The 11,032-nt window shown below is 29.1% G+C and overlaps 2 protein-coding genes across 2 annotated transcripts; one reads left to right on the forward strand and one right to left on the reverse strand.

Moving 5' to 3' along the window:
• Positions 1 to 920: 920 nt before the first annotated feature.
• On the reverse strand, positions 921 to 4,822 carry LOC123298042 (histone H4 transcription factor). Its single transcript, XM_044879916.1, has 7 exons — positions 4,456 to 4,822; positions 4,247 to 4,397; positions 3,804 to 4,136; positions 3,356 to 3,508; positions 2,421 to 2,622; positions 1,700 to 1,963; positions 921 to 1,378 (listed from the first exon to the last, which is right to left on the reverse strand). Exons 1-7 carry the CDS (start codon positions 4,639 to 4,641, stop codon positions 1,078 to 1,080), a joined length of 1,590 nt encoding a protein of 529 aa, XP_044735851.1. The 5' UTR covers positions 4,642 to 4,822; the 3' UTR covers positions 921 to 1,077.
• Positions 4,823 to 5,957: 1,135 nt separating this feature from the next.
• Positions 5,958 to 10,595, forward strand: LOC123298051 (tRNA modification GTPase GTPBP3, mitochondrial). The gene is made up of 5 exons (XM_044879940.1): positions 5,958 to 6,143; positions 6,206 to 6,382; positions 6,448 to 6,671; positions 9,092 to 9,873; positions 10,355 to 10,595. Exons 1-5 carry the CDS (start codon positions 6,047 to 6,049, stop codon positions 10,593 to 10,595), a joined length of 1,521 nt encoding a protein of 506 aa, XP_044735875.1. The 5' UTR covers positions 5,958 to 6,046.
• Positions 10,596 to 11,032: the final 437 nt, after the last annotated feature.

Here is an 11,032-nt window from a genome sequence, read left to right on the forward strand (position 1 = left end):
TTTTATACTTTTTTAATAATATTTTATAGTTTTTTGGGCTTAAATTTTTTGAATTTAACTTTTAACAAGATAATACATGTGTTATTAGCATTTAAAAAATTTTTATCGAATAAAATAGCAGCCGCATGATTTCAGTAAAATACCATAATTTATTATACATAAGTATTTCCTTTAGAATCTATCAATTTGAAGAAAACTAAAATTGATAATTATTTAAGTTTAATTCATTATTTTTGGTTGTTGATTAATTTTTCAACAAACTTTTACTACGCAATCTGTATAGTTTATTTCATATAACTTGAACTTTTACTTCAATTAACCTAAAAGCGTGTTGTAGTTAATAGGGAATATTCATGAAATTTAAATTTGGTTCAAATATTTTTCTCCCGTAACTTTAATGACTGGACATTTCAACTAAACCATTATTTTAGTAATTAAACCATTAATTTAGCGTGAAAGCGTAACAAACAAACATGCTTACTTTCGCATTTATAATATATAGAGATAGTATAAATTCGTCATTTTTTAACGAAACAAAAAGCTTTTTAAAGGGAAGGGTTTAAATTTTTTAATTGCAAAATGTCCAATACGTGGTTTCATTAATCGTTAAGATAGGTATCAAATTTATACCATGTATATGAAATATATACAAGGTATATTAAGTTTAGTCCCAAGCTTACAACCAAAGAAATACACTCTTTTTTTTTAAAAAACCATCTTTTTTATTGTAAAATAATCATAATTTAATCATTCGATATACAATAAAATATTTTAACTTAAAACAATTGGCTTAATATATTAAATCACAATAAAAAAAAATTTATAAACCGTAGCAAAGTTTTTTGCATTCAAGTTGTTGAATATTTCATCTTTAACCGAAGGTTTACATATGTATTTGATTAAGTAAAATTTTTCGGTGTATTGTTGTCATGATCCAATTAGCTGCGTGTTCAAAATTTTTTTTAAATAATATTATCACGTACACTTAATGTCAGATAGATATTACACAATTTCATATCTGTAATAAGGTCTCTCTTGACTGTTTGAAAATTAAAGCACCTTAAAAGGTACATTATTTTATTCATTTTTCGCTATACGCAATTCTTTCGATTCAACTGTTTTTGTTTTTAATGTATTACCACTACTATCAACTTCACAAATTGTAATTAAAACATGATTTTTTGTTGGTACTAAATTACCATGGCCAATCAAAGATGAATTACTTGATTTTTCTTCTGATTTTAAATTCGGCTCAAAATTTTCGACGATTATTGATTGTTGATTTAAAGGACCTCCGATTATTTCTTGGGTGGCTTCTATAGTTTCAAATCGAACTGTTTGTAATCGATACATTCCATTTTCAGGATCTTGCTTATATCTAGAATGAGATAATTTTAAAATTTTGCGCACTACTAATTACCAAAATGAAATAATATAATATTTTTTGCTTGAGGAATCCCATTCCAGTTCTGATAAAAAAAACTAAGAATGAATATCGCATTCAAGACACCAATAAAACTAGGTGACATTATTGTTTAACCGAAATTGGAAAAATTAAATAAGTTAGAGATTCACAAGTTAAGGAGCGAATACTGTTCTGATGTATGATATTAGGCCAATCCGGCAACAAAGTAAAGCTCTCTACAACTAAAAACTTTTTTTTTTGTTTCACTTTCTCGATTTCTTTGGCTGTACTTACCTAAATCGTGAATGACCCGAGGGCCATTGATAACTATGTTTGTCAATTAAATGTTTAGTTAAAATTGCACCTCGAGTATATTGTGCACCACAACAATGACATTCATAAGTCCTTTGATCAATTTGACCATCGGCATGAACGCGACTATAATGCCTATCTAATCCAACCATAGATCGACAGCGAAATGAGCAATCAGTACATTGAAATAATTTTTCAGGACAGTGTGTCATCATGTGTACATTTAAATCTTTTTTTGTCACACATCTGTAAAATGATAAAAATATTTACAATATTAATAGAATATTTATAGTTATGAACAATACATTGAATAGACCTTCAAAAAATTTTTGGCTACCCTATACATTATTTAGAAGTGTTAAATATTCCTACATACTTTTCATATTTTTTTCTTAAAATGCAAAATAAGAAAATTTACAAGTATAGTTACCTCTATCCGGGGACACACTGTATTTAAGATATCGGCCTGAGAAACCAATAAATTTTTTTTGAGAAATTCTATTATAGCTGCATGCTAACCGACTGGATTATTTATGGCTAGAGGTTGCAATTTATTTGTTAATTAGTTAAAATAGATTTAAATCCACGTTTACTCGGAAGTCATTTCTCCCAAAATAATAATATAAGAGTAAACAATTTCTGTTTAACGCTGTATATATTCAGAAATATCTTTGTTTGGGTATTACAAAAATGTTGTACTTACCTATGATCACATAATTCACATTTCAAAGGTCTAGTTGGAATTGGAATGTGACGATATCGAATATGCTGTGATAATTCTGAACGTGTAACACACGTCATATCACATAAGTTACATTTAAAATGATTAATGTGCATTCGGACGTGATTTCGAAGTAAACTTTCGGTTGCAAAAAATTTATAACAGTGTGAACATTGAAATTGTGCTAAAATTATAAATATTATAATTTAAATTTAAGACCTTCGTTAAAATTTCTGAACAACTCTTATAAAATAATTAATTTCCTTTAATTTGCGATGTAATCATTGAAATTAGAAATAACTCATTTTGGTTAAGGCTGTTGTCTCGCTATGGACATAGTGTTAGAAAATTCTAAATTTTTTTTATACTTAAAAGATATTATAAAACAATTACCATAAATATTTGAAGTCGATTGATCGTCTCTAACTCGAGATAAATTTAATTGACATTCGGATAATTAGCAAGGAGAGCATAAGAGAGGTTGTGTTTTTAACAAGATTTTTAATTCTAGAAAAAAAAAACCTTTAAATATTTTCTAAATGAACATTGATGTATTTGTTCTGAGTTAAAAAAAACCAAAGTAATTGACCGTTTAATTGTTGAGATATAATAACGTAGTTAATCAATTTTATTGCTGAACAGAAACGCCTACAGTTAGAATATTTTGGTAGTTGAAGAGAGATATCTATATTAGCCAAATTGTAAACAACACTATACACATAAAATATTGTATGAGAAATAGTTGCGTGGTATTGTAAAGTTAAAAATAACACATTATTTGACACAAGTATGTTATACTCTTACCGTAGAAAAAACCAAAACTTTTTTAACATACTGTAGAGAGACAACAGTCTTAATTTAATACAATGAATTATTTAAAATAAGCTGTTCAACCCGTGAATAGTAGTTATACATACTTTCGCCAACTGTCTGCCTTTTTAAATGATCCATAAATTTTGTAACGGTCGAAAATGTGCTTTTACAAGTTGGACACGCTAAAAGTTTCTCTTGTGTATGACTTCTTAAATGCGAATGTAAAACGGAATGTGAAGTAGGTGTAATTTTGCAACCTTAAAATTAAACAAAATACATTAGAAAATTGTTTAAAAATGGAGCAAACAATTAACATTGATTGTTTAAACATTCTTTCTAATTTAAAGTGACTTTTTTATCTCTCAGTACCATAGTTATCAACTCAAATATAATTTTAAAGGACTCTAGGACATTTTGAATTAATTTTTATATTACATAAATAGGTATTTCGATTACCGTGTCGTCATCATATTCCTTATTGATCGACTTTCCAAAATGAGAATAGAAAGAAGCTAAAAGGCGATTTAATAAAAATAAAAACTGAATACAAACCTAACCAAAGACATTCTATATATTTCTTATTATTTTTTTTAATTGTCGACGGAGTTGCAAAGGCATGACATTCAACATGATAAAAATAATCTTGAATTCGATATAAAGTAATATAGCAATCTTTCCAATCACATTGAAATGGATATTTACGATCTGGAATTGTGTTTTCTTCACTCATTTGACAATCAGGTAAATCAAATCGTTGTATATTATTTCTACCAATCTGTGTTAATTTTGTAAGATAAGGATGATGACTAAGATGCATTTCTAACAGCTGCCGTTCATTCGTTTTAAATGTACACGAACCCCATTCACATTTGTATTCTGAAATTACTAAAAATTCAATATTTACTTAAATGTTAATAGCGTCTAATTGTAAGAACATTTTAATAAACGGTCCGAAAAGCAGCTTCATAGTTAGTGTTCAGTTTCTCTGAATTTACCTTTTACATCTGAAAGTTCTTGGAAATGTGTGAATGTGTGCTTGATAAAGTTTTTATAATTTGAGTCGACATGATCACATTCATTCCATTCACATTCCAAATTTAACTCCTCATCTTTAAGTAAAAGACGTGGCCTTCTCTTTTTCGGCCTCTAAAAATAAAGAAAGTGATAACAATAATAAAAAATAAAAGGAAAATGGTGTATTTACAGGTTCTGCAACGTCAGTATCTTCATCACTGTCCTCGTTATAGCCAAGATTGTACAATTTTCTTTTAATTAGAGCAGCTCCAGTACCTGTTGCTCGTTCTTGATTACGTTTTTCTTTTCTTAGCCATCGTGCACTTCGTCGGGTATTCATTTCTGTTCCAGCTGAAATGTTCGATTCAATTTTCATTATTTTTACGTAAAATCGTAATTTTTAATAATCATTTGGCGCAAAAATGCCAAAAAAAAAGGTTGTAAAAGCCTCTATTAATAAACAAACATGCAATGCCGACATCTAGGCCTAACAAATCGTATAGTAAGGACCCGATCGATAAATACGCCACTACACTACAACAATAATTTAAATGTTTTGAATTAAAACTGACAGGCCTGTTTATATTAAGTGAGCGTTCTTCAAAATAAAAATTGACAGATCTGTGCAAATATAAGTGATCGTTCAGCTATCAGAGCTGAAGATAGCTGATAGATAGCGTCCAAGATAGGACGCAGCTCATGGACGAGTATTGAAAAGTCAGTTGCTCAGCTCTATTGTGATTTGTGACGTCAAATGGCAGCAAATGTTTTAACTGCGTTAGCCAAACTAATCATATAGGGCTTTTCATTTTAAAATCACGATTCACTTTTGTTTCGTACTAAATGATTTATAACCAATGTGATAAAATGAATAACAAATATCTTCTATCTTAGTCCTACTTATTGCTGTCAGTACGAAAAAATAAACCCTGCACTTGCGCTTATAACATGATGAAAAGTCCTATTGAAGGCATTCAAAATAGAATAAGTTTGCACTTTAGTGACTTTTCTGAAAAATGCTCTTAGAAAAAGCATTCACACATAGTCAAAGAACGAAAATGTGAACGTCATTTTTTACGTAGATTACGAATCCGTTATCGGAGATGGTAAAAATTAACGGGTTTTCTTTAAAAAACGAAAACAATTTCAAATTTTCATTGTCAATAAATATTTCTATTTTGTAAATATGCTCAACATACTCAAACTCGTCATTAAAGGGTATTTTCAGGATGACGCTTGACGCTTAGCTTTTTACGATTTGACGCTACTGAATTTTTTTTCCTCATTCAGATGGTATAAAGGCCTAAACTAATTTTTAAAAATTTTTATCATCAATTGATTGCCAATTCCAAAGAATTTTTTTGAATAAATATTTCTATCATTACCATGTGTCTTATTAAAAATGAGGTTATGGATTAGTAAAATTTGTTATTTTTTGTCACCCCTTTTTACAATTTGACGTTGGATATAGTTCTATTTTTTACAGCTAGTTGGATTATCTAATTTGTCGCTCAAAGCTTGCGTCAAGCGTCATCATGAAATTACATCTTTATAGCTTTTGAATTTGATTGATGAATAAAATGGACGTTTGACGTAACACGGCGAGTTAATGGTGTGCGGTCTTTATTTGAATATACGTCTGTGATTGGTGCCTCAAAAACGGCTGTCAGTCTAAATCAGCTGTAAACTGTCAAAACTTTTCCACACATGTTATTAATTTTTAAAATGTTTGATTATCCTACACAATAGATTGATATTTTTTTATTACTATTTGATCTAATATGATATTAAATTCGTTAAAATTTTTCGCTTTACAAATTAAAGCGTCAGCGGTGCTTAAACAGACATTTTACAGTACTATATACGCCTTATCATCGGGTTAGTTAATTTTAGCAAAACTTTTAAGTAATTTGTACTTTATATTATATTTTATTTTTCAGGGCGTGGAAAATGCGGTGTAGCTGTAGTTCGAATTTCGGGAAGTTCCGCATTTAAAGTCTGCCGTGAAATGGTTGGACTAATAAAACCGCCTACTCCAAGAAAAGCCTTATTGAAATATATCCATGATCCAATAACAAAGAATAATATTGATAAAGGCTTGGTCCTTTGGTTTCCCGGTAAAGCCTATTACTGTGAAGTATAATATTTTAAATCTTACAATAACTTATTCATTAGTATACAGGACCAAACAGTTTTACGGGAGAAGATTGTTGCGAATTTCAAGTTCACGGTAGTGCAGCAGTTATTCAAGCTTTATTCTCTGCATTAACGAAAATTGAAAATGTACGTCCAGCTGAACCTGGTGAATTTACAAGACGTGCTTTTTATGCTGGAAAAATGGACTTAGTTGAAGTTGAAGGATTAGCTGATTTATTACAGGCTGAAACCGAACTTCAGTTAAAGAATGTAAGAATTTTAAGAAAACTATTATTTTTAACACTGTTCCATGAAAATAGCGACGGGCATTAATAAAATCAATTTTCTATTACTTATAATAAAATGAAAGTTCAATTTTCAACTACTTTTTACAAAACGGAAAATTATAAAGAAAGTAGAAATTGTGATCAAAGTCTGGAATTCTCAGATATTTCAAGACTTTTATTCTTATTCAGCCGGCAACCGGAGGTTTAAAAATAAAAAATTTGTTCTTTCATAAAAAATATTTTGTTTTTACTTTTTGGTTTTATTTTTTTCTGTCATTAAAAACTATTTAATATTGATTAAAGAGAATTGAAAAAAAATACACTCGAACCAGGACTCGAACCCGGACTTCTTGGATTCATGTCAAGCGCCCTACCAATTAGGCTATTCGAGTTCTAGACACGAATGCAATTTTTTCAACTCAATGAATTTTTTTACTTTGTTATCCACTTTATTTATTATTATTACTTATTATTGTTGTTCACATTTAATTATGCACACAATATTTACATCATGGTCTGTTTGACTAATTTTGATATATAATATGTTACATTCAATCGTAAACTAATTTGACAAATAATTGTCTAGTAATCTTAATTAAAGAGAATTGAAAAAAATACACTCGAACCAGGACTCGAACCCGGACTTCTTGGATTCATGTCAAGCGCCCTACCAATTAGGCTATTCGAGTTCTAGACACGAATGCAATTTTTTCAACTCAATGAATTTTTTTACTTTGTTATCCACTTTATTTATTATTATTACTTATTATTGTTGTTCACATTTAATTATGCACACAATATTTACATCATGGTCTGTTTGACTAATTTTGATATATAATATGTTACATTCAATCGTAAACTAATTTGACAAATAATTGTCTAGTAATCTTAATTAAAGAGAATTGAAAAAAATACACTCGAACCAGGACTCGAACCCGGACTTCTTGGATTCATGTCAAGCGCCCTACCAATTAGGCTATTCGAGTTCTAGACACGAATGCAATTTTTTCAACTCAATGAATTTTTTACTTTGTTATCCACTTTATTTATTATTATTACTTATTATTGTTGTTCACATTTAATTATGCACACAATATTTACATCATGGTCTGTTTGACTAATTTTGATATATAATATGTTACATTCAATCGTAAACTAATTTGACAAATAATTGTCTAGTAATCTTAATTAAAGAGAATTGAAAAAAATACACTCGAACCAGGACTCGAACCCGGACTTCTTGGATTCATGTCAAGCGCCCTACCAATTAGGCTATTCGAGTTCTAGACACGAATGCAATTTTTTCAACTCAATGAATCATTGACATGAATCCAAGAAGTCCGGGTTCGAGTCCTGGTTCGAGTGTATTTTTTTCAATTCTCTTTAATTAAGATTACTAGACAATTATTTGTCAAATTAGTTTACGATTGAATGTAACATATTATATATCAAAATTAGTCAAACAGACCATGATGTAAATATTGTGTGCATAATTAAATGTGAACAACAATAATAAGTAATAATAATAAATAAAGTGGATAACAAAGTAAAAAAATTCATTGAGTTGAAAAAATTGCATTCGTGTCTAGAACTCGAATAGCCTAATTGGTAGGGCGCTTGACATGAATCCAAGAAGTCCGGGTTCGAGTCCTGGTTCGAGTGTATTTTTTTCAATTCTCTTTAATTAAGATTACTAGACAATTATTTGTCAAATTAGTTTACGATTGAATGTAACATATTATATATCAAAATTAGTCAAACAGACCATGATGTAAATATTGTGTGCATAATTAAATGTGAACAACAATAATAAGTAATAATAATAAATAAAGTGGATAACAAAGTAAAAAAATTCATTGAGTTGAAAAAATTGCATTCGTGTCTAGAACTCGAATAGCCTAATTGGTAGGGCGCTTGACATGAATCCAAGAAGTCCGGGTTCGAGTCCTGGTTCGAGTGTATTTTTTTCAATTCTCTTTAATTAAGATTACTAGACAATTATTTGTCAAATTAGTTTACGATTGAATGTAACATATTATATATCAAAATTAGTCAAACAGACCATGATGTAAATATTGTGTGCATAATTAAATGTGAACAACAATAATAAGTAATATTTAATATTGAATTAAAAATAGCAATATAAGTATTAAAAATAAAATGAAACTAGTTAAGAGTCGAAATTATTTTATTAGGAAGCATATAATTAGCCTTTTTCTTCTGAAGATTAAAAAAAGATCCGCTAGATGGCAACACTAGGGGGGGGGGGGTACAAATATATCCTGCCATCTAGAAGATCTTTTTTTAATTTTCAGAGGAAAAAGGCTAATTGAATTTTCCCAAGCCAGCCATTTTTTTTACCTCAAAGTGTTCGTAGTTTAAAATTAAAATATTTATTAACAGGCTCTACTTCAAACTGATGGAATATTGAGTAAATTATATAATGATTTTCGTTCTGAAATTTTAAGAAATTTGGCATATCTTGAAGCTTATATTGATTTCGATGAGACTGAAACAATAGATGATAATTTACACAATAAAGTTCGAGAAAATGTTCTTCAAATCATTGACAGCATTGAAAGTCATTTGAGACAAAGTAAATGTGGCGAACGGTTACGTACGGGAGTTAAAACGGTTATATTAGGAAAACCAAATGTTGGAAAAAGCAGTTTATTAAATATATTGACTAACAAACCGACAGCTATTGTTACACCGATTGCGGGTACTACAAGAGACGCTCTCGAAGTGTGTTTAGATATAAATGGATATCCAATGGTATTAGTTGATACTGCTGGTTTGCGTACAAATACTGAAGATGTTATCGAGATAGAAGGCATTAACCGTGCCATAAAATTCACAGAACATACAGATATAGTATTGTTAATGGTAGAAGCAAATGATATTTTCTGTATGATTAAAAATTGCTTCGAAAAAGATGTTACACCTGTTTTATTAAATTATGTAGAAGAAAACATTTTTCCAGCTTCTTTAAAAGATATGAATATTCTAAATGAAAAACCATTTCTAATTGTCATTAATAAAATGGATTTATTAAATGCGAAAGATGTCGAATTTTTGAAATCGAAACTCAAGTACTTGCATACAAACTATGCATGTGTGTCGTGTTTAAATACGGAAGGCATTACGGATTTTCTGTCAAAGTTGACTAAACATTTAGATTTAATGTAAGTTTAATTACCCATTACTTAATTTTTTTATCTATTCAAATTACACAGATGAGAGAAAAATTTTATTCCAAGCTTCATTACGAGTTAGAGGTAAGACTCATTACCTATCAAAGACTAATTTCGCTATCATTATCCATAAATTCTCAAAGAGTTCGAATTTTAATGACATGCAAACGAATTTTGAAAGACGTATTGTTTATTTATTTAAAAATATATAAAATATTGTTTCCCCAACAACCATTGAAATGGATAAATTATTATCAAAACTAATAGATGGCCCTACTGGAATATAACGTGTAGAGCCACCTGGAGAAAGGCACCTTCAGAGAACCAAAATAGTAAAAATTTTACAGGGAGTTGCAGATCTGTTTTAAATTAAAAACTATAATCTGTGGATTTCACATTAAATTTTATAATAATATTATACTTTTTATAATTTAATTTTATGAAGAACTGAATTCAAACATGCTATTTTCAGATGCGGATCACCTTCTACTGAAAATCCAATTGTAAGTCATGCTAGACATAAATATCATTTAGAAAATTGTCTTATATATTTAAAAGAATTCGTCAATTGTATAAACAATGATTCTTGTGATATAGTTCTAACTGCAGAAAATTTACGATCTGCAATGACCCAATTAGGAAAAATTACTGGTAAAGTTAGTACCGAACAATTATTAGATGTTATATTCAAAGAATTTTGTATTGGAAAATAAATATTTATTATTAAAATATTTATGTTTGTAATCATTTTGTATAAGAAATTCATTATTAAATAATTAATTTCAGTTAAAAAAGTATGGTATGTGCTTAATAGTGTGATCATGTAGTCCATATTCGTGGGTATGCCCAACTTTTGGCCCAAAGGGGGAGGGGGGGGGTGAAGAACTTTTATACTAGAATAAAATAAATAAGAAATTTTTGACAAAAATTTCTTAAATACAACAATATTATGGCGTAAACACATATCTAACCAGCTAATTGTATGGCCATACTATCAAGTCAAGAGTGCGGCAGCTGACAAATAATGCAACGACGTTCGAATAATCTAACTCAATATTATAATTTTTTTTTCATTCTCTCTAGGGCACATTATTCTCTAAGGTCATGATTTTTGAATTTGACATTAAAAGTTTATCGAACCCGCTACCCT

Source organism: Chrysoperla carnea, chromosome 4 (genome assembly GCF_905475395.1).
Source record: "Chrysoperla carnea chromosome 4, inChrCarn1.1, whole genome shotgun sequence".
Lineage (NCBI taxonomy): Eukaryota > Metazoa > Arthropoda > Insecta > Neuroptera > Chrysopidae > Chrysoperla > Chrysoperla carnea.

Excerpts from the sequence above, each read along its gene's own strand:
- LOC123298042 (XM_044879916.1), bottom strand. The coding sequence starts at position 4,641 with ATGAAAATTGAATCGAACATTTCAGCTGGAACAGAAATGAATACCCGA. Across the intron at positions 4,137-4,246 it reads AGAACTTTCAGATGTAAAAG|TAATTTCAGAATACAAATGT; the intron begins GTAAATTCAGAG and ends TTGAATTTTTAG. Across the intron at positions 2,623-3,355 it reads AAGGCAGACAGTTGGCGAAA|CACAATTTCAATGTTCACAC; the intron begins GTATGTATAACT and ends TTATAATTTTAG.
- LOC123298051 (XM_044879940.1), top strand. The coding sequence starts at position 6,047 with ATGATATTAAATTCGTTAAAATTTTTCGCTTTACAAATTAAAGCGTCA. Across the intron at positions 6,144-6,205 it reads TATATACGCCTTATCATCGG|GGCGTGGAAAATGCGGTGTA; the intron begins GTTAGTTAATTT and ends TTTATTTTTCAG. Across the intron at positions 6,672-9,091 it reads CCGAACTTCAGTTAAAGAAT|GCTCTACTTCAAACTGATGG; the intron begins GTAAGAATTTTA and ends ATTTATTAACAG.